The 24,406-nt window shown below is 34.4% G+C and overlaps 2 protein-coding genes across 6 annotated transcripts in view; both read right to left on the reverse strand.

Annotated features, from left to right (window-relative positions):
* Positions 1–7,166, reverse strand: LOC145330093 (uncharacterized). Of its 5 annotated transcripts, XM_080174672.1 has the most exons (11): positions 6,486–7,156; positions 5,954–6,015; positions 5,350–5,382; positions 4,877–4,937; positions 4,292–4,354; positions 3,855–3,919; positions 3,377–3,463; positions 2,958–3,018; positions 2,246–2,318; positions 1,350–1,408; positions 416–1,105 (listed from the first exon to the last, which is right to left on the reverse strand). In XM_080174672.1, the coding sequence occupies exons 1-11, from the start codon at positions 6,535–6,537 to the stop codon at positions 1,098–1,100; spliced, it is 624 nt and encodes a 207-aa protein (XP_080030798.1). In that variant the 5' UTR covers positions 6,538–7,156; the 3' UTR covers positions 416–1,097. The 5 variants fall into 5 exon arrangements, with proteins under 5 accessions (XP_080030799.1, XP_080030798.1, XP_080030797.1 ...); XM_080174673.1 differs by lacking the exon at positions 2,246–2,318 and having other exon boundaries at positions 1–1,105; positions 6,486–7,166; XM_080174671.1 differs by lacking the exon at positions 416–1,105 and having other exon boundaries at positions 1,192–1,408; positions 6,486–7,155.
* A 414-nt stretch (positions 7,167–7,580) lies between these two features.
* Positions 7,581–24,406, reverse strand: part of LOC145330094 (uncharacterized) — a 28,867-nt gene continuing 12,041 nt past the window's right edge. Inside the window, exons 5-13 of the mRNA XM_080174677.1 lie at positions 24,023–24,095; positions 23,659–23,800; positions 23,255–23,307; positions 22,833–22,922; positions 22,283–22,354; positions 21,746–21,865; positions 19,619–19,859; positions 8,472–8,654; positions 7,581–8,067 (exon numbers count right to left, since the gene is read on the reverse strand). Coding sequence (XP_080030803.1) covers positions 7,880–8,067; positions 8,472–8,654; positions 19,619–19,859; positions 21,746–21,865; positions 22,283–22,354; positions 22,833–22,922; positions 23,255–23,307; positions 23,659–23,800; positions 24,023–24,095 — 1,162 coding nt within the window. The 3' untranslated portion in view covers positions 7,581–7,879. The remainder of the gene's footprint in view (positions 8,068–8,471; positions 8,655–19,618; positions 19,860–21,745; positions 21,866–22,282; positions 22,355–22,832; positions 22,923–23,254; positions 23,308–23,658; positions 23,801–24,022; positions 24,096–24,406) is intronic.

The following is a 24,406-nucleotide window of genomic DNA, read 5'->3' on the forward strand; positions in this document are numbered from 1 at the left end:
CATATCAAGTAGAACTAAGCACAAATATTATCATTCAATATGTATCATTTGGAATTCAAATCTGCTACTATTTTGTTTTACTAATCATATTCAGAAATACTGCATATACAAACTTATACCAACTTAATCCAAGTGAAATCAAAGCACCATTCAACTTGTTACTCTTTCTTTGTATTGTCCTTATGGAATTCTTGAATTATTTTGCTTATTTTGATATGAAAGCAAACTTTCAGACTAACTTGCTGCCTAGCCTTTCTTCAATAATTCAGCCAGTATTTCCTACATTGCTAGATCATATTCCTTATTTAATTTTAGGAATTATAACTACATATATCTGTAATAAAGTCAAAGAAATTACCACAGATACAGACTTACCATATGTAGAAAGAATACTGGTATACTACAAAAGCTTTAGAGAAGCAAACAAATTCAGTCTTTTGAAATGTACAACCTACCACACTATAGTAATAATACTTATGGCATACAATTTAATACCAGTTATTAAAGGAGTTGTCCTCCCTGATCAGAAATGGATGATGATACACCAATTATCCACCACAACCCTGAAGTCTATTCTTGGTCTGCTCTATATTTGTTTAAGCCTTGAACACTGTCACAATACAGTTCAAGGCTTGGGTGATATCTTGAGGTGAGTAAAAATTTAGTTTAAAGTTATTTTTCCCATAAATGTGGAGAAAAAAAAGAATTTACATGTAAATGTTTAATAAAACTATCCCTTTAACATAACAAACATGATACTGCCAATTTTAAAACTGACAGAGATACAGCTAGCTCTATGTGTTTTATTTAAAATGTATAGATCAGAGCAAAAAAAATAGTCATTACTTGAAGTTAATGCCAAATTATATTTAATAGTGCCATATATACATCTATTTTATGTACATTGGCAAAAATTCATTTTATATTTTGACATATTTTATTTAGAACTAAGTATCTAAGCTGTCCTAGCAATATGGAAAAAAGAATACTAAAGTTAACTCATGAGGTGGAGAATGCTGGACCATTTACAGCTCTTGGATTCTACACAGTTGATAAAGAATTACTGGTTTCTATTCTCAGCACTGTTGTAACTTACTTCATTGTTCTAATTCAAACTTTCAGTTGTTAATGTATTTTTAAAACTGTCTACTAAAAAATTTCCAAGTAACAAATTTTATAATAAAAAAATTATTTTAACAAAGTATTAAATTTTTTTTTACAAAATGATTTAATTCACATAAGTCATAATTGCAAAGTGTACATGTAGAATTATTTTTTCATATTGAAATCTACGCACTACTTCGTTTTTTCTTTCATTCTTTCAAATTCCATTAACTGATTAACAAAACCTGGATTAGGTTCAGCCATCCTCCGCTTGCTTTGGACAAGCTTAAAGGCCTCTGCCATCCTGCAATTATAAAAACAATTTGTCAGTACCCTTGATTTACAACACTTCTAAATTAAATTGCGCATTTATATAAAAAGCACACACATGATCTTGTGTATGAAAAGTATATACAAACCTATGTAAATTCTAATACTTTAAACAACAAAAATTGTGTTGGTAAAAATTTTGTTACAGAGTACTTTGTATGAACGAGAGCAAGTGATTTTGTGTCTTTTATGAATATACTAGGCTTATGATTGATATAGTTTTATCAAATGTGAAAAAAAGTATAATTTTTTTTTAAACGTTAAGCATTTGGACCAAATTAAATGTTATATTGAATTCAAAGTGCAAATTTAAAAAAAAACACAGTAAATTATCATCAAATGCTGTAAATAGGAAAAGTACATTTTGAGACATTTATATTATTACAATTTACCACCCCCTTTTCTAACTACACATTTTTCATCGAAAAAGTATACTTTAGTGCCAGCCAATTGCTCTCGTTTGTGCATAGTCCCCTTTAGCCAAATTTTTATGTCATTTGAAAACAAAATTTCTATCATATTAGTTCCTTTCCCTAAGTTTAGAATCAACCCAGGGATCTAAAGGGATAAGACAATGACTGATAAATTGATTTACATCCTCAATGATGATACACAAAATTACCCCCTCTTTAGATTACAAATAATGGTTAAAAAGTTTGAACATTCAACTTAATTGAACCAACCAATCAAAATTCAATTAAAGTCTCCAAAGTTGTTGAGCCAATGAATAAGAAAAAACGTTATCATAAAACTTGAAGGTGCAATAAACAGCCCAATGTCCCCTCCCTCCCTGGAACCAACCAAATATTACCTCATATTATGATGTTTAAAAAGGTAGAATATGACCAGAGTAGCTGATCTGGACTTTCCTTGTGCACAATGAACTTGATTAGAAAAAAATATTTTGATAATTTGAAAAGAATGGAAAAATAATTAATACTTTACTGGCTGATACTCTAGGGGCACATGAGGAAGTTTAAAGGGTGGGGTAGGTCGACATTCTGTTTCAATTTTAGTTTTAATAATAAAAAGTAAAAAAATGAATGAAAATTCCAACTAGTTCAACAATTTGTTAGAAGTTAATGAACATATTTCTAAAATCTTTTATACTATAACAAGGATGACATCATCCATAAAAGCGAAGCTTTAAAACCAGAAGTAAGGGCCAACAAACAATAACTCTTGTATAGTATCAGAACTTAATAAGCAGAACATTAATTTTTAATTCTAAAAGAAATTGTGCAAAAAGGGAATAGTAAATTTCACATTATATTGCATGAAGTTTTGTGTAATATTCCAGTCAAAGGCGCTTATTGGGTCAAACTGCTTTCAAATATGCGTTTAATTATACTATGCGTTTTATCAACATTAAGAACAGTTAGACTTAATATGCGCGTTTGACTGGAATCTTATTCACAACTTTATGCAATATTGTAAAAGCTACTATTCCCTTTTTTGCAAACTTTGTAAAAATGACCCTTAGTATAGAAAAGCTTTGTTTTTAAAAATAATATGAAACATACCAAGAACTGACTGTTTGTTCTCTAAATATTCATTGATTTTATGGGCCACTTCTGATAACTCCTTTAAAACAAAGATGATAACAACCATGATCAGTAAAGCTGCAGCCAAAATTCTACACTCCAGCATAGGTAATAGACTAACAATATAGAGTTAATGAGTTCCAGATAATCTTTATTTACTAAGGCACATTTTCTATTTGTGGAGCATTGCAGACGTACAAAGTAATTTGTAGAGTAGGGGCTTATGGGTCAGGGAAATCATCACAAAAATTCAGCCCCCTATATTTGATATAAGCCAAGAACACACAATTTTCCTTGCGTACAGACAAAAAAAGTCAACAAGTAGCTTTGCAGAAAAAAATATGGACATATTAATAAACATTTAAAACAGTTTATATGTCTATTAAAATATCATTTACCTTAAAGTCAAGTTTTTGGTCAATACTGTCTTGTAAATTAATGTTGATTTCTTCTATATGGGGCAATTTTTGAACACGGTTGGCATGCTGAAATAACGTGTAATATCTAGCTAAATCAACATCTGTTAATATAATAGTCCCCAAATTTTAGTGATATGGATTTCTTATTCTTAACAACTTTGTGGACTTTATTGAATTTTGATTGGTAGGTTCATCAAGTTAAGTTTCCAAATATATCAATCCCTTACTGTTATTTAGTAATGGATAACTTTGTGTATCATCGTTGATGATGTACATTAATTTATCGGCCATTGTCTTATCCCTTTAGATCTCTGATTTATATGCATATAATAAGGAGTTTTATCATAACATCTCTTTTTTATATTATGCTACTGAACATCTGCTTTATAACTCTCTTTATCTGTTTGTGATTCGCTACTTATGGATGCTGTCATCCTTGTTTACATCTGTCATCCACCTGCTTAGCATATCTGGGGCCCATATACTTGTTAAGACCTTCAGCTGTGTTCACAATCAGATTTATCCCTTTGGAATAGACATAATATTATCTATTTAGACGGTCCATTTGACAGGTTTTTTAAAAATACGAAATGCAGGCAATGACATTTTTCGCCGTTATAATTTTTAGAAAGCTAACTGTATACTGTGAAATTTAACTATTCATAACTAACCTATTATAGGTTTAGTCATATGCTTCACAATATGCGAGGAAAGAAATTTTTACATGAAAAGCTTTATCCTAAGGTATGCAACTCATGTAAACTTAATGAAAAAATTATGCCACCATTACATACCAAAATCTGTAAAATGTTTCAACCAATGACATGAATGACATGTAACTTCACTATTATCCCTTTGGCTGATTTAGACAGTATGCCTCTAGGTTATCTCTATTCCCTTTGGATTCTAGGTATTCAGTATTAAATGCAGGCTTATAACCACCCAGGTACAAACAACCTGAAAAGTGGAAGACTAAAAAAGTAAATTAATACTAAAAAAAACTCCAGGGGTTTTGAAAAATTCTTAGTCCTTTTTAAAAGCATATCTAATTTTTTATTTAATTAGGGTTGGTCCGTACGTCCATATATTATGGAAAGCTCTAATACTTAATTTATGCATGTGAGAATTGTTTTATTTTTTTCAAACTTAACATGATGATTCCTGTAAAACTTAAGTAGTTAATTTCCCCATGCCTAAAATCAGTGTGGCTACTCTGTCCCCATTTAACCTACTTAACAAAACTCACCCAAAATAAAAACAAACTAACAATAACAAATCTCTCCCCCCCTCCCTCATTTTCATTACTTTGAAAGTGAGGGGTATGTTGGGTTCTGTTAGGAAAACCGCTGAACAATTTTTGAGTCTCTCACAGCCTTATGAGGAAATTAAGATCCAATTTTTGCAACTTAGCCCGTATCCAACAACATAACATAACAAGTTAGGCACTTTTAAAATGAACTGAACCTAATATTAAAATACCTTTTTCTTCTAATACTAGAGTGGCTTCTTTATCAACTATGTATTCCAAAGCATGCGAGATCTACATATAAAATTCATACTGTTCGCTAGGTAATTTGAGGGAAACTACACAGTTTTGTTCTACTAGTAAGATACAATAATTGCTATGCTTTTGTATTGTTCTCACTGAATATACTGGAATAGTCGGTGTTATTCCTTAAAGTGAATTGTTGAGCACAAATACCCCCATCTCTTCTTTTTAAAATAAATTGAAAATATGGGGTGAGATTAGATGGTTTGTTTACTACACTAGGTTATGTAAATTTGAGTAGCTCCGCCAGGTATATGACCTGTAGGGCTCAGCATAGAAAAGAAAACTAAACCTCCTTTTTTCAATTCATTTTATAAATTAGGGGAGGGGTTCAGTGCTTTATAAGCACTTTGTGGAAAAGAACCGAATAAACCCATTTAAGAAATATACATTACATAATAACCTGGTCTGGTGTAGCCCCAGAGTGATCTTGAATCTAAAATAAACATAATATCACACAACCCAGCCCTGTCTTTGGATACCAGTTAAAATTAATGTTATCAACTTGTTTCATAATATTTCAGCATCAATGTCAAATACCATTAACTGGCAAAAATGTCTTCATAAATAGAGGAAGAGGGCAAAAACATCTAATCTTATTCCATACTCGGAGAGAAGTAGGTAATAATGAGAAGCTCTCATGAGATAGCGAGTCAAGTCATAATGTGAATGAACGTTGAGCTTGAGCTAGCCATAGTGGCTATTTAAAAGTGTCTCAAACTTCTCAAACATTTAACTAGAAGAATAGAGGGGATACTAGCTATGTTTAACTATACCAACAGGGTGGGGTGGGGACCCTATTGCGACTTTCTTTGAATATCAGCCAATATCATCAGAAATATAAACACAGCCAAGTCGCTACAAAAGAGCAGAAAACAATTTGCTAGCAGACAAATAGGACCCTATCTCTAAGGCCAGGTAGTAGTCTTGGTTATACGTCTATCCTGATACATTTATTGTCCAAACACTAATTATTCTATAAACAGTAAGTGGAAAAATATAATTGCCATGTTTGTACAATGCTTGCAGCGGTCAGCTCGAAACTGATTTGGGTGAAATTCTGGACAACCTAAACAACATGAATTGAAATAAAAGACTTTGCAGAAGATACAATAAAGAATAGTTATTTATCGTATCGTATTATAGACAACTTTCTGTTGATGTTAAAATGAAACATAATACATTATTTTTCAGTATGGCTGAGAACTGGTTCTAATCCAGTGAAAATTTATCGGTTTTGAAGCCTGAAGCCATACTGTTGAAGACTTCATATCTAATAGCGTAGTCACTTATACTACTTAACTGAAACCATTTAGCCCTACAATTTCAAAGATATTTTCGGACATGCACACACAAGAATACAATGTACTACTTTATAGTATAAAAGAGGAATCATCAAATCAGGGATGTCTAAGCTTTTTTATTTGGGTGTGTAAATTGAGGGGTTTCAAATTTTTTAGAGGGGTAAAATGAGGGGGTTAAACACGCTTTACACCAACCCTTGGACGTCTAATTGAATGTATTTTTAAATTTTTCAACCTGCTTTGCCAGAAAAATACATTTGACAAGGGATTTTTGGTTCTACCGCCATATTATTAAAATTCTGAAAAAATATCCAGTATTACTTCGAAACCGATTGATTTCTGGTGGATAAGAACCGTTTCTCAGTCATACTGAAAAGTTATGTACAGCATTGTTTTATACCTATCCAGTTTTCTACGAATAACAAAAAAGATAGCGTTATTATAAAACTTTGGGGACCAGTGTAATAAATGGCCCAATGTCACCCTCAGCACATAAACATTTATTAAGCCTAGAAAACAAGCAGCGAAATAAATTTCAAAAGATATTCTCTCATGAGGACGTAAAAAATTACTTAGTTACATAGTGGCTATGCTTCTAATAATAAAATACACTTCATAAAACAAAACAACTAAAGGGGACTATGTACGAACGAGAGCAGTTGATGTTTAGCACCTTCCACTAGTGATGTAAGGCATTTTATTGGTTGATATACTTGATAATTTTGCACTTTAAACTCCAATATTCTTAAATTAACTTGCTCTCATTCGTGCATACTCCCTTTAAACACACAAAATAATATTTGGTAAACAATTAAAACAATATAGAATATTAGAAAGATAAATATATCTATATATATATTTATGTATTTCATTAACAAAAACATTTACAATATCAAAACATTTATTTTTTTTCTTTTAAAGAAAATTTTTCTTTTTTCTTTTTAATTGCTTAAAAACAATCAATTTTTAATATTTGACAAAGAGGATAGTTCTTTGAACTTAAATAGTTATTTATCGCATTGCATCGTATTATAAACAGCTTTCCGCGAATATATAAATGTACAATAATATGATAAAACCCAGAGATGCAGAAGGCACGGGTTAACAAAACTGTTTTAATATTATGTTTGTACATTTTAATATTCGTAGAAAACTGGATATAATACGTTGCTATACATATTTTTTAGTATTGCTAATCCAGCGGATATTTATCGGTTTCGAAGCCATACTAGAAATATAATTCACATTTAACAGCATATAGAAACCATAGATGACTATGTATTCTTAATTAATAGCCATGGACACATGCATAGGACAATTGATTTGTCAAATTCCCTCCCTCCATATTCAATTGTAAACCTCTGTACTTTATTTAATCAGATTTAACATATCAAGTAAAAAAGTTTTTCTTCTTCTGAAGCTTAAGATTTCAATAACACTTAATTGATTGAGTTTCCCGGAATGGTGTTAAGCTATTTCATTTGACAATTTACGCTTTTTTACGCTAGTTTTTACCTTCATAACCCTTCTAATAGAGCCGTTGAATGCTAGGGCGCAGCCCCTAGTACAGAACAAAAGTGTAATTTATTGTCTTTTCGTTTTCAAAAAATTGGAGAATTTAAAATAATCTTAAGAATTTAAATGAATATTTGCAAGAGTGGTATTTCTAATAGTCTGTATAACATGAGGTTCTCGTGTAATTATTATTTCGCTGCTTGGCCCACCAGAATCAGGCAATATAGTGTCAGCCTGGCTGTCTGAGGTAAACTGGTTGTCCGCTTCAACTGTGGGTGTTAGTAAGTTTGTGCCAGCTTGACCTGGAGATAAAGATGACTATAGATGAAAGGTAAGGTGTCTTAATGGATTTATAAAATACGTGGATATTATGACAGGGCAAAAATTGTCGTCAATTTAGGTTGCTAACATGGACATCATTTAATTTAACCGAAGTAAGATAGGTGGTACATAAAGTAACTGTAGGATTTTGCTAATCGCTGAACCGACATGGTTCTCCTTTATAGTGAAACATTTTATTGGTCCATGGAAGGTTTTTATTTTAACTATTTCTGGGGAGAATACCTCCTACCTCTCAATAGAAATTGCCCCTAAACAAATTTTTTTTGTTATTTTTGTTTTCAAAACTAAAATTGAAAGAGTAGGGTTGTTCCCCGCTCCTCCACTTATCTCAAATGCCCCAATTTAATTGTATAGTATTCAATACCTGCAGATGTAATAATGGTGGTGGGTTGCTTGCCAATCGTTATGTTCCTTCCAGCTGTAGTGATGACACTGCCGCCTGTCATATGACTTCTCGAGGAGGTTACATTGTGGCCATTTTGTCCTCCAGAGGTTGTTATTATTCTCTGAGACTGAGAGACAGCTGCTAGCATGTTGGTGGGGTGACCTTCAATCAGAAAAAAAGAGTTAAAGGGAATTTTACAGTCATATTAATTTATATTAAAAACTAGTGTTCATTCAAATTCGTATATTTTCCAAAAAACGTCCATCCTTAAAACTGCACCTTAACAAGGTTTGATGGTGTAATTCTGTGTCAGAAAGCAATTTGCTAAAAGACGAAAAAGGACCCAGTGTTCTGACCTGCATAGTATTTCAGCTTGACTGCCCACAGGTAGAATTTTAAAGTTTGTTTCTAGCCATTCTGTGTTGACTTCTGCAAATATTTCAACTTTATTTACACACAGTTTCTTAATTTGTTCAATAGTTTCTTACATCAAAGGTGCGGTAAACCTAAAAAGAATAGACCATTAGACTAATCCAGATATCCTTTACAATAAATATATGCATTTGATTTAAAATTTAAAATGTTTAAAATTGATAAAAATAAAACTTTTGGAATGATTTTGAATTGAATATTTTTTAGTGACAGAAGGTCAAACTTTATCTGCTTTTGTAAAAGAAATTGATTGAATTTGAATTATTGAAGAAAGAAATTAAAATAAATTGGTTTACAATAATAATTAAACTTACATAGTCTTTCTCAAGCATCTTTTACTTCAACATTTCTTGGCTGTCAACATCAATAACTTCATCACTCATAGCTTCTTCATCATTACTTTCATCATCATCTTTGGTATCATCATCAACTATATCATCATCTTTGGTATCATCATCAACTATATCATCATCTTGATCAGATCATCAGCAATCAACTCTTATCTCATCCTCTAGTACTTCTTTGTCAATTGGTGCTCCTTGTCAGCTTGTGATTGTCAGCAGCTGCAGCTCTAAAAAAGATATACTTGAGGAGCTGGAAGATGATGATAATGAATCATCAGTTATTTTAAAGACTTGACTTAAGATTCTTTTGTTCAACACTATTAAAGAAGACTTACAGGACTCAATTGCTGATATTTATGAAATTGCTAGTTTCAAGGCTCTTTAAATTTGACTCTTAAATGTATGTACCTTTTTCAAGTGGCAGTTTTGCTTGTAGGCCACTTCTTGCAGGGTTCCCTCTCTACTGGGCTGGCTCCACTCCAAGCCACTCCTAAAGATCATCAGATTAGGATTGAATGGATACATAATCATCAGACAATTTAAACTATTCAGTGCCAGATTCAATTTTAAGGAGATCAACTTTGCTTGCATGAATTTGATTGCTTTAAACATCAGATAGCATTAAATTAAACTTTACACACCTGCAAGCTTCCCAACTCAAGCTCAACCCTTGTTTGGTAGGGTGTTGGGGATTTGAGTGCCAGACATTTATCCACAGTTGACCAACTCTAGTGTTGCTTGATCCTCCTCTCTGAACTCTACCAGATCATCTCTGTCACCATCACCATCAGCAGCAACAGTCCTTAACAAGACAAGATCAGGATCAACATCAACAATGCCTCAGCCCCACCTCTCTTGGCTACTGAGCAAATTGTAAAAAAGAGTCAAAATTCTACCTTTTTAAATCTTTGGTTTCTTTCAGATTGTTTCATACATTCATTTTAAATAAAACACTTAGGATATCTGGAAATAAAATTAACAATTAATAAGGTCTATTCATAGATTATCTTTCCTGCCTATGACTGCTAATTTAAGTTAATTTAAGGGAATTAAATGCAGCAAAAGCAAAATCAAGAAAAGAATCATTTAGACTTTTACATTTACAGTTACATAGAATCATTAAGATTGGCATCCTATTTACATAAAGCCTTACTCAAGCTAAACAAGTTTAAATAATAATTTCATAACTAAATCTTCTTGATCTTTGGTGGAAATAATCATCTGGAGGATCCTCTTGACAATGGGGACTCTTCTGCCAATGATGATCTAGAAAATTCAGAAGATTAAGGTGAAATTCCATTTTGCTGCTCTAGATGTACATTCTGTACAGTCCCACCACAGAAAGTTAGCCACAATGGAATTTCAACACTCCAGTACTTGAATCTTGACTGAACTCCAGCTCCACTTTGATATGATTTGGTTATTTGAGCTTTGATTAGTTTGTTTAAAATCTTTAAAGGTTTCATAAAATGTTCATAAAATGACACAATTTGTGCCAACTATAATAGAGATAGAGGAAAACATGGAAATAAACAAATATTTAAATGTCCTTTGTTTCACATATCAATTCATCAGATTCAAAGTTTTTCTTACAGACTAAGTGTTCCAACAGACTTATAATAAATTCATCAGATAAAATCACTAAAACTAGGAGTGCCATAAAGGCTGACTGTGGCATAGATGTTTTACACAGTTCAAAATGTATGCCAATTCACTAATAAGAAAGGACATTTAAAGTTCATAGAAGAAGAAAGATAGAGAGTTCATGCTGTACTTACAGTATTGATGGTCAGGTTGATGTTGGCTCTGGCAAGGGCTTCACTCAATTGGCCTGGCAAATCCAACTCATCCTCAGATTCCAACACAGCAATCTCTCTTACAGATCTCTTGGTGTAGTAATACTTCCCTCCAATCTTGTTTCTGTACTTGATACTCACTGACCTGGCAATACCATCATGAGATTCTTCCAAATTTGCAACAATACCAACTCTCCATGATAATCCACCAAGCTGAACACCAGTATCTCTCAGGAAAATAACAACATCACCAACCTTCACTATTGGGATACCATCACCATGCCATTGTCTTGATTTGGGAATATAATCAGCAATTCTCTGACTTGCCCAAACTTTCCACCAACTCTGCTCAACTAACTCCATATGCTTAAGCATTTGGGCTCCTGATGCCATTGTGATAGAACCAGCTGGGGCACACCTGTTGTTTCTTCCTAGCAACAACCTGGCAGGGGTGATCAAATCCATCTCATCCAAATTTGTGTACCTGTTCCCCATACACATAGGCAAAGAATTGAGTTCATTGGTAATCCAACAGAAGGCAGTCTCATAGTGAAGAACATCCAACTTCAATCCCTTGAACACAGCATTAAACAACTCTTTAATCCTTCCTACAGCTCTCTCAGCACCACCAATGAAATTATGGGAACCAGCAGGACAAGTTTCAAAACTAAGCTTTGTCTTAGTTTTAGTGTTGATGGTCTTGGTGAGGTCAACAACAGACAACTCCATCTTCTTGCAAGCAGCAACAATCTGTGATCCTTGGTCAATATACACATGATTGGGATAACCATATCTGGAGCCAAATCTGAGAAACACATCAACAAAATTCTCAGTGTCATATGCTTGCATAACAAATGCAGCACAAGCATTAGTTGTAGAACACTTGAAGACAACACCATACACCTTGATTGTTGATCTCCTGCCATGTTTGCAGTGAGCTTCAAAGGGTCCAAAAAGATCAGCTTGACTTGAGTAGAAAGCAGGAGCAATAGTATATCTTGATGGGTGAACTTTGGCCATCTCTGCCTCTAGAAGTCTGGCTTTGTATTTCTGACAAAACTTACAGGATTTCTTGATCTCAGCAGCCAAACTGTCAGCAAGAAGAATGAATGCTATATCTCTGGAAGCTCTCAAAGTACTCTTGATTCCACCATGATGAGTGACTGTAACATGACAATATGTCATAATGCTATAACTTACAGGGCTGTATCTGTCCAAGATAGGGTTGAAGAAGGTGAAGGGCTTCAGATCCACCATCACATTGGCAACATTGTCAGGCTCATCCCCTTCAAGGATTCTTCCATCATGTCTAAGAACACCATCAACAAGTTTACCATCAACCAACTTGGAAGGATTATTAAAATGTTGCACTTCCTTAGTTGTAACTTGGAACAGATACCTTTTAGCATGTTCTTCATCTTCATTATCAACAACTACAACAACCTTCTCTGCTACTACTTCAAGACTCTTAGCTTTCTTTCTCCAAATCTTGGTCAATCTAGCCAATATTGCCAACTTCCTCAGAACTTTTGGCCAAGTGGTGGAGCAAGGATCAATTATATATCTGGAGAACTCATACCTTTCAGAAACCTTAGCAACCAAGTTTGTCAGAATGATCCCTTGAATATCAGAGCTTCTGATTTCTTTGGCAACAATCATCTTCTCCTCCTTGGACAAGGTCATCTCTTGAACAGTCTTGACAGGCATCTGTTGCTGGGGCTGCTTCATCCACTCATGTCCAATCTGCCAAATTGATCCTTCCATTACATCAGAAACTTTGCAAGGCCTTGTACCAATATCAGCAGGATTAAGTGCAGATTCAATATGTCTCCACTCATTAACATCAGAATACCTCCTTATCTGGATAGCACAATTCCTTACTCCAACTTGCAATGGCCTGCTGTCTTGGTGAATCCATGAGAGGGCCACAGTAGAATCTGTCACATACAGACATCTCTTGATTAAACCATTAAACTGCTTCTTGACAACATCACCAAGAACTGCTCCCATTGTACAAGCCTTCATCTCTGCCCTAGGCACTGTCAACTTTGATGTCAGCTTGGACTTTGCTGCTATCAACTGGCAAGCAAATTCTCCATTGGGACAGAGGAGTCTAACATAAACAGCAGCAACTGCAACAACTTGGCTGGCATCAGTAGCAATCAGAAGCTCAATGTTATCAATGTCAAGACCTTCTTTTGGGAAGATTGTCCTAGGGATTCTAATATTTCCAAGCAGCTGAATACTAGCAAGATTCTGCACCCACTTGTCAAGATGTTCATTTGGCAAGGAATCATCCCATCCTTCAGACAGCTTGCACATCTGGCTAAGATCAACCTTCAAGTCAGCAGTCACTGGAACAACAATACCCAGAGGATCATAAACTGAAGCAACTCTACCAGAAAGAGTTCTTCTTGTAAATGTTTTGGCAAGAGCTTCCTTAACATCACCTGTGACAAGTTCAGGCATTTTCCCCCTTTTCTTTTTACCAAAAAAGAGAGGTTTTATGTCTAGTCCAATAGTGTCTTCTTTGGGGTTCCAAACATATCCACACACTCCAACAGATTCTCCATCAGCAGATACTATATCAGAAGGATCTTCCCCATTCTTGGTTATAGCTTTAACACCCATCTGACTAAGGGCAAGAGAATCAATCAATCCTTGTGCAGCAAGATCTCTGGCTTGATCAGTTAAATGAGAAGACATAGCATCATCCATATACAACTTCTTCTTAAGCACAGCAGGTCCACCAGTATATTCAAGCTCAGGGATAGTAGCAGCAAAATCAGCAGTTTTCTTGAAACCAACCATAGTCTGATTTCCACTGGGTCTTACTCCATAGATAAGTGTACAAACAACCATTTCCTCAGCTGGGTTCTTAGGGTCAAGATCTTCACACAAGAGATACTTTTGATATTTCAGGAACTCTGGCTCCAATTCAACTGCATTGTAAGCCATCTGAACATCTGCTGTAAAAGCAGAAGCACCAACTCTAAACTGTATCAGAAGATTTACAAGTGTTGCAAGCATATTGGATCCTTTGGCAAGAATACAATTAAGACTATAACCAGTGCTTGTTCTTGATGATGCATCAAAGACCATTCTGCATGGTGTACTCAATGATGATGAGAATACACATCTCCAAGGTATAAAATATCCATCCCCTCTTGCTAACTTCTGGATTTCTGGAGGCAGCTCTGAAATCTTCTTTACAAATCCTCTTGATCTTAGCTTCTCATGGGAATGTAAAATATCAGGAATCATCTCAGGGCTTTTACTGGCAATTCTCAATTGTGACTCAAGGATCTTTACAGCAATATACTTATTATCAGCCAAATACTTGCTAGGATCAAGGATAAATGGCAACTTAGCAGTACACTTCTTCTTGGTAGGTACATAGGTAACACTGTCATGAATTAGCAAATCCTCATGCTCCTCCTTAAGACTAGCTTCCTCAAGAGTCTCAGCATTCTTGCAGTCTTGGCAATTTCTGCATTTCTGACATCTGTAATTATCCTCACCTCCATATTCTTCTAGTAGCTGGAATTCCTTGATCTCTCTTTTAGGGGGGTTGGCTGCAATGGTCACTCTTACCTTGTAATCTTCATAATCCTCCTCACACTCACACACTTGACAAATTAGTGGTTTGGTGAACTCCTCAGAACACTCCATTACAGGAAAAGTAGGACCATAAAGAGTAGAGTTAACAAAGTTGTATGTTCTCATTTCCATGGTTAAGAACATCTTTGGACCCATCATTTGAGCAGCATTCCTTGCATTCCTCCATGAGCTATGTGATCCTCCAAGGACTCCTTGCTTGCCATTAACTCCTTTAAATCTGGCTGTAAAGATGGATAATCCACAACTTAAGGAAAACTCATACACAGGAAAATACTTGAGATATCTGATCCCAATCATCAGATCAACTGTGGCTCCACCTATCTCATCCTCAACAGTAGGTAGTGGTTTACCATCAGGGTTATCATTGTTGTAGGATTCATTCAATTCATCCCAGGCTTCACAGAGTCTCCAAACAGGAAATTCAGAGCTGACTTGGTCCATCCTCAGCATAGTCATTTCAGCAACCTTATTAGGATCATCCTTGGCAACAAGTGGTAAATGAACAGTATAGTCACCATATGGAATCCTGACAGTTCCACCTCCTGCTACCTCCAATACTGTTGGTCCTGGTCTTGTCAATGAAGAATCAAGTATTGAAAAGGCTCTTTCAGACAACACAGCTCCCATACAACCACTGTCATAAAAGCAGAGCAACTTTTCATTCTTGGGTCCAGGTACATATTGCATCATATAAATTGGAGGACTATCAACATCCTTAACTACAGCAGGATTTTCAGGTACATCATCAGAATCAATCTTATTGTCATTGAAGAAGATGGGGAAACTGCTGAAGTGGATCTCAGCATTAGCAGGCATATACTTGGTGTCTAAAGTAGCAATATATTCCTCTTTCCTTTTCTCATTCTCCTCATGATGAAACTTGCACAATAAAATATGATTCTGTCTCCATGGCTCCTTGTCTCTACATATCTCTTGATCACAAACATACTTATCAAGACAATATGACTTATGCTGCTTGAACCATTCCTCTCTCTTATCATATGTAAATCCAGCATCCATTCTCAGGCATCTTATGCAGCTCCCAGTAGCACATGCTTGCTTAAACCTCTCATAGGACTTGTTCTTCAGAAATCTTTTACAGTATGACAAGTGAGTGTGTTTCTTGTTGCACCAAGAACAGGGGACAACTTTAGGATCCTTGGCTTGATTCACTTGATGAGCAGCATTCTTAGACTTATTACTACTTTTCTTCTCTTTGGCAGCAGTTGGACTGTTGATTGGAGTACTTGTAACAGGTTGAGAAGGGGTTGCAACAACAGTACCAACAGATTGACTTGCTTGGGTAGGATTATGATCATCACTATCACCAGTATTATCATTGACTTTAGCTGCATATGACTTGCCACTCCTGGTTGATTTAAGGCTCTTCTTGCCAAGATCAGTAATTGTCTTCCCACAGATAGAGATATCATATTCAAGCTCAAAGGTAGCTTCATCAACCATAGTTTGTAAGTATTCAATCTGTAACATCATCAGTTCTTCTCTGCCAGGCATCAATCCACCATAAGCTCTCCTTTTACTTTTAACTCTCTTCTTCAACTCTAGCACATCATGAGGAAGCATATTCTGTTGCACAATAGACAGAATATCAGTAGATCCATAAACATCAGTAATCTCATGCCTGGTAGCCATCTGGTGCAGACTAGACAATTTGTGTTGCACATTAATAGCCCAATTTCTCCTCTCAATATAACCTGTAGGACACCTACCAAACTCTTCAATTTCAGCAGCCTTCTGACTAAAGAGAATCTTTGGCTGACCATAAATTGACTCCAGCAACTCCATACATTCCAAATATGTTGTCAATCCAGCACAGGCTTCCTTTGGAGTTTTGTGCAAGCACTCAGTTGTTAGCTTCAGGTACTTCTCATGATCACTAAAATCTCCTTGACAATCAAAGTAATCATTCAGCTGAGTAGAGAATGTGAAGTAGTCATTTCCTTCCTTATAGTTGCCAGAGAATACAGGAACCTTGAACTTGATATCTGCCTTACTCTTAGTGCTTCCTGGTGTGATTCCAAGCTTCTTGGCTGCAGCCTTGAGAGCAGTTTTAGCATCCTGTTTAGCATTCTGAACTTCAACAGACTTCAGATCTAATCTATGAACAGCTTCTCTCTTACCAGCAGCAATAGCATGTTTAACAATGTCATCAATCTGATTCTTTACTTCCCTGGCTTCCATTTCAGCTGCCTCATAACTAGCCTCCATAGACTTATAGTTAGCCATTGTCTTGACAGATGTCTCCTTCACAGCTTTCAACTCTGCAAGGACATTATCAACCAATTTCAAGACTGGGGCTTCCAAAGCCAAGGCTCTTTCACCAGAAATCTCATCAGATATGGAGTTTGAAGAAGTGTTTAAGGAAGAGGAAGGTGTGGCATGCTCTGCTTCATTAGCTGCTTTGATAAAAGTAGAGAACTTCTTCCTCAGCAGGTTAGCTTCCTCTAATTTGTTTTCAAGGAACTGATCAGAAGGATTCTCATTGAAGAAAGTGATAACTTCTCTGGTCTTAGTTGCTTGGTCTCTTGCAATTTCAACCAAGCCACTTCTAGCAGCTGCTGTAATCTTAGTAGGATCAACATCCTCAAAGTCATCTTCCCAGACCATAGAGGCATCAAGCAGTTGGGTGAGATGCTTCTTAATTGTTTTTGCCATAGTTTTGGAGACTGTTTTCTTTACAACAACTGTATCTGTGTTTTGTAGAGAAAGAGCTGAGTTGTTGGTTGAGGGTACTGGAGTTGTAGGAGCACTAATATACCTTTCAAGATCCCTAATGGTAGCATTAGCTTCATCTTCCTCAGTACCATCAGTATCAGAGACAAAAGCTATTTGTAGAGGAACACTTGTTTTATTACCATAATTAACAGGAGGATCTTCAACAATATACTCAGTACCAGTAAGATCTATATCATAATCATCTAATCCTGAGGCACTTCCAACAGATGATTCTGGTTCTGTTTCAAGAGCTTCAATCCTTCTTGATAATTCCAGTGATATGTTGATTGCTGTTTCAGTTGATGATAGGCTAAATCCATGTGATTCAGAAGCATCAGATTCAGACATTGGCTTATAGTAACTGGTCCACTAGATTTACTATGTTTACTGTTCTGACCTGCATAGTATTTCAGCTTGACTGCCCACAGGTAGAATTTTAAAGTTTGTTTCTAGCCATTCTGTGTTGACTTCTGCAAATATTTCAACTTTATTTACACACAGTTTCTTAATTTGTTCAATAGTTTCTTACATCAAAGGTGCGGTAAACCTAAAAAGAATAGACCATTAGACTAATCCAGATATCCTTTACAATAAATATATGCATTTGATTTAAAATTTAAAATGTTTAAAATTGATAAAAATAAAACTTTTGGAATGATTTTGAATTGAATATTTTTTAGTGACAGAAGGTCAAACTTTATCTGCTTTTGTAAAAGAAATTGATTGAATTTGAATTATTGAAGAAAGAAATTAAAATAAATTGGTTTACAATAATAATTAAACTTACATAGTCTTTCTCAAGCATCTTTTACTTCAACATTTCTTGGCTGTCAACATCAATAACTTCATCACTCATAGCTTCTTCATCATTACTTTCATCATCATCTTTGGTATCATCATCAACTATATCATCATCTTTGGTATCATCATCAACTATATCATCATCTTGATCAGATCATCAGCAATCAACTCTTATCTCATCCTCTAGTACTTCTTTGTCAATTGGTGCTCCTTGTCAGCTTGTGATTGTCAGCAGCTGCAGCTCTAAAAAAGATATACTTGAGGAGCTGGAAGATGATGATAATGAATCATCAGTTATTTTAAAGACTTGACTTAAGATTCTTTTGTTCAACACTATTAAAGAAGACTTACAGGACTCAATTGCTGATATTTATGAAATTGCTAGTTTCAAGGCTCTTTAAATTTGACTCTTAAATGTATGTACCTTTTTCAAGTGGCAGTTTTGCTTGTAGGCCACTTCTTGCAGGGTTCCCTCTCTACTGGGCTGGCTCCACTCCAAGCCACTCCTAAAGATCATCAGATTAGGATTGAATGGATACATAATCATCAGACAATTTAAACTATTCAGTGCCAGATTCAATTTTAAGGAGATCAACTTTGCTTGCATGAATTTGATTGCTTTAAACATCAGATAGCATTAAATTAAACTTTACACACCTGCAAGCTTCCCAACTCAAGCTCAACCCTTGTTTGGTAGGGTGTTGGGGATTTGAGTGCCAGACATTTATCCACAGTTGACCAACTCTAGTGTTGCTTGATCCTCCTCTCTGAACTCTACCAGATCATCTCTGTCACCATCACCATCAGCAGCAACAGTCCTTAACAAGACAAGATCAGGATCAACATCAACAATGCCTCAGCCCCACCTCTCTTGGCTACTGAGCAAATTGTAAAAAAGAGTCAAAATTCTACCTTTTTAAATCTTTGGTTTCTTTCAGATTGTTTCATACATTCATTTTAAATAAAACACTTAGGATATCTGGAAATAAAATTAACAATTAATAAGGTCTATTCATAGATTATCTTTCCTGCCTATGACTGCTAATTTAAGTTAATTTAAGGGAATTAAATGCAGCAAAAGCAAAATCAAGAAAAGAATCATTTAGACTTTTACATTTACAGTTACATAGAATCATTAAGATTGGCATCCTATTTACATAAAGCCTTACTCAAGCTAAACAAGTTTAAATAATAATTTCATAACTAAATCTTCTTGATCTTTGGTGGAAATAATCATCTGGAGGATCCTCTTGACAATGGGGACTCTTCTGCCAATGATGATCTAGAAAATTCAGAAGATTAAGGTGAAATTCCATTTTGCTGCTCTAGATGTACATTCTGTACACCCAGGTAGTTGTCTGGATAAACATCTATATTTATAGATTTAGTATCCTACCTGCAACTGTTATGATACTGCTGACCCTGTCAGCTGCTGCCGCCGCCGGTGAAATTACGCTGCTTCTTTTGTTGTTCCCGCCAATCAGCTGTTGATCAGCTGATTCTTCGCCCTCCTCCTCAATTCCCGCGTTTTCCTGGTGCCCCTCCTCTGAGGTCTGGTTGTTGTCGAGGCACACAACATAGGTAGTGTCCTCAGAACAATCGGAGGAGGTCACGAGGTAGTTCAGGTCGGGTGAATCCTGAAAAAAATTATATGTTTTTCCAAAAATTGCAAATTATTATTGTTTTATCCCTGTATTCATTATGGTTTAATAATACAGCATGACCCTCAAAAAAGTATTTTTAAGCATCTGCAGCCCTTATTTCTCAATGAATTATAAAAAAATGCATATGTCCTTGTTCTCCATAGTATTCCACATAAGTAGATATAAAAAAAATTTTTTACCTCCATTAACACCGGAGATTTTTAGAGCTAAAGTTTTGAAAAAGTGACTGAGAAAAAGAATTTTTTTTTGTTTCTCTTATTTTTTGGATGGTTATATTATGTTTTTCTGGCAACTGAATAATGAGACACAAAGAAAAACAAGTTAACCAATTATTTCTTTTTTATTCCACCAAAAAATATAAATTTTTAATGGCAAAAAATACTACTGAATGAATTGATTATTTGCAAATTTTAGGTTATTTATTAACCCTTATTTGAGAAAAGGATTAATTATGACAGTTGCTCCGCCTACTTTTCTGACATCTCAATAATTTAATAGGGGGTTAATTAAGCTTTTTAGACAAAAAAATCATTATTTTTTAATTTTATTTTCTTCATAACTTTTTTGTTATTAAAGTTAGGATTGTGAAACAAAAACAATTTTCCTGCTATATTCATAAAGATTTATTTGGTTTTTTAATCTTAAAAAATTTTGCCTAATAAGTAAGTTTTTCAAAATATCATTAAACTAAAAAGACTCAAAAAATATGTGTAAAAAAATGCTTTTTACTCAAAAACTAAATTTTTTATTTCATTTTTGTATAAATTTTCTGCTAGTAACGAAAATAAAAGGATTTCTACCTTAATTTTGCTAAAAAAGTCGTTTCATGTTAAAAGTTACTTTTTCCTCAGTCACTTTTTCAAAACTTTAGCTCTAAAAATCTCCGGTGTTAATGGAGGTAAAAAAAATATTTTTATATCTACTTATGTGGAATACTATGGAGAACAAGGACATATGCATTTTTTTATAATTCATTGAGAAATAAGGGCTGCAGATGCTTAAAAATACTTTTTTGAGGGTCATGCTGTAGTAACTTGATATAAATACAGCATACATAAGACATAAAGAGGACTATCCACGAACAAGAGCACGTGATTCTAAGTACCTTCCAGCATTGATCCTGAGTATTTTCTTTCAGAATATAATAGGTCACCATATATTATTAATATATTGACGAGAAAATTTATGTTTCACCACTTCAAGTTGAAGAAAAGTAAAAAAAATTTCACCATTTTTCGTTAAAATTCTATCAAACGTTTTGTTGAGTTCGGGGTGTCTTTAATTGTCCATGTTGTCAAATGATAAAAATTAAAAAAAGTCAAAAGCACATTTACTATATCTTATATGTTATGTTTAAATTAATGCTAATATGGATTAATTTACAATCTATATAACACGAGTATTCGCATATGTATTATCAAGTATCCATTTTATTAAAAGAATTAGCTTCATAAAAGTTTTCAAAATCAATTAAAATACCTAAAAAAAACATGGTGAAACATAAATTTTCTCGTCAATATATTAATAATATATGGTGACCTATTATATTCTGAAAGAAAATACTTAGGATCAATGCTGGAAGGTACTTAGAATCATGTGCTCTGGTTCGTGGATAGTCCTCTTTAAGTTGTATAAGCAAAAAACATATTTTATTGCGGATAATTTGTATACTTTAATTTCATAACCTGTCAATCAACTAGCAACATTTTACCTAATCTTTTAAATAGGCAAAACTTTTACAATTTTGGTTTGTCAGTCATTATGTATATCAGATACAGGTTTAGTACGATGATTACTGTAAATGTTAAGTTTAATTTGTGAGAATTGTGGTTGATTTGTTTTTTTTTACACCTTACTACCTGCAAATTGACCTCCATCTCCTGGAATCCATCTTGATCCAGAACCACTTCCTCGCCAACAGTATCACATTCAACATTATCATTTGCCTCTGTCGCGTAGATCAGTTCATCTTCATTGTCCTTAACAAAATGGAAACTTTTATTGAATTTTGATTGGTTAGTTCAACTTAAATAAAATAGTAGTGTCTAAATTTTTCAAAAGACAGGAATAATCTTGTATGAGGAATGAGGATGTATATCAATTTATCTTTTATATCATTCCTTAGTAAACCTGTAAGGGGGGAGGGGGGTTGAATTCGACAACCAAAATTGTTTGGATATTTTAGGTTTAAAAAGCAAAAGTAAAGACAAATTTTTCTTTTGGAAGGGGGGTAATTTTTTCTAGGGGCTATTTCTCTTGAGGGGGGAGAGGGATAATCTTCAAAATCCTAATAGGATAGTACCTGATAAGCATAAAGGTTCAGAGCAGTTAGATAAATCCTTCCGTAGAGTTAGACAGACAGAGATATGATACTGTTACTTTGTTATACGGATTACCTGATTTTTATGAATCGTATGTGTACTTGACTTGATTTCAGATGGTGAACAATGCTCATGGTGATTTTCCAACTAATACAGGCATCACATGACAATCCAAATTTAATAATAGTTATTTATCGCATCGTATTATTGAAACTTTCTGCGCATATTTAAATGAAAAATTACAATATTGAAACCAGTTTCTAGGCTCGGGCTAACAGGTGTGTATATTCTGCAAAATTGACCCTCCTAAAGAGGGAGGTAAGAAAATAAAAAATATGTTGTTAGGGGGAAAAATGTAAAAATTGAGATAAATGAAAACATTTTTTTTCCCAATTTTCTCCCCTCCTTGGTGATAAAATAAAATAATGTGTGGGAGGGGGGATAATATGAATAAAATAAAGAGTTCTGAAAATATTTTTCTATTTTTCCCCTTCGTTGCTGGAAAAAAAAACAGAAGGGAAAAAAAAGAAAAAATTGAATTTACCCACACTAAAAAAAATCTAGGTACCAAAAGCTGGTCATTTAGGAGAAAAATACACGAAAATCCTTGCTAGGATTGGCATCCCTGGTCAACACTTTTGAAAGCATGGTTACAGTTCTTGCACAGGTACAGGGTCTCAACACTCTTCCCCTCCAACTGCAAGTGCTTCATCACCTATATCAATTTGGATCATGAAAAGAAAACTAAGTATCGGATTCGTCGTATTTTCACAATAACTTTTTTCCTATTTCTAGAGGGCTTTAATCCTGCGGGGCCAATTTCCTAACCATGCAGGGCAATCATTAATTTAATACCCAACCTAACCTAAAATAACTTATCAAAAGTTACTGTGAAAATATCCGCTACTTCGTTTTCTTTCCATGATACATCAATTTAGTATATTATTAGTAAATAATGAAATATTTTGCAGCCGGGAAAAAAATGAATCTTGTGCAGAAAATACACCCCTGATTTGTCTATATTTGAAAAAAATGCTTATTGCTTACCTCTTCACTTACAACAGCATAGTTTGCCTGTTTATCTGAACTCTCTAGTAATCCTAAAATAAAAATCATATACTTCAGGGGTGTATATTTCCAAAAATAAATAGAATTTCTTTACTGTATGGCTTAGAAACCGACTACCTAATATCTGCTGGATTAGAGCCGGTTTTCAGCCATACTGTAAAGTTTTTTAAAGCATCGTATTACAAACAATTTTCATCTGCTAGCAAATTGCTTTCTACTTTTTTCAGAGTTTGATTGTGTTAATATTCCCGACGCTATTGGTTGTATTTAAAGACCTAATGTCCTCGGGGTGGGGACATATAGTTATTTAACCCCTTTCCCCTTTATTATTTTACTCTAATTTTAAAATCATTTTTTTTTTATAAAAACAAAACTTAAAATACCTTTAACGTTGGCCGACACTATAAAAGTGTGAACACCCTCTCCTCCACTGTTTGCCAGGCTTTCATTGCTGGCCTTACAAGTCTTCAGATGGCTCACAAATGATCTATCATAGAAGCAGAGTGTACAGTTCGGACAGCGTAGCCTGGTGTAATCGATATATAAATACATGGATGTTACCCAATATACCTGTACTCTGATAAAATGATCCTCACAGCTGGCTAAAATAACGATTCCCCCCATTTACCCCTTTCCCTTCCACTGATATTGGAAGAACGTACTGGCCAAAAAAATTGGTCCATTCTAACAACCTACAAGGTCGATAAACTTTCCCATGTCAATACATCCACGTCTATTATATTCATTCCTGGCGTGCTGAATTCTTTCATGCTCATTACGCTTCTCCTCTGTTACGAAATTTAATGGACAGGCCGGGCATCTGAAATATAATTGTCCAGTATCAAAAACCGATAAATATCCACTGGATTAGTACCAGTTCTCAATAATACTTTAAAAAACATGTATAGCATCGTATAACAGATAATTTTCCACGAATACTAAAATAAAATCATTATAGTAATACCAGTTTTTGCCCGGGCCTTTGTTAGGTATGGGGCTAACCAAACTGGTTATAATCTTATAATTTTTCATTTTAATATCCGCGAAAAATTGTCTATAATGCGATGTGATAAATAACTATCAAACCTATTTGTGATTTCTTTTATCAATCCCTAAGATTTTGTTTTATAT

This window comes from Acartia tonsa, chromosome 10 (genome assembly GCF_053477335.1).
Source record: "Acartia tonsa isolate MP-2025a chromosome 10, ASM5347733v1, whole genome shotgun sequence".
NCBI classification, from domain to species: Eukaryota; Metazoa; Arthropoda; class Copepoda; order Calanoida; family Acartiidae; genus Acartia; species Acartia tonsa.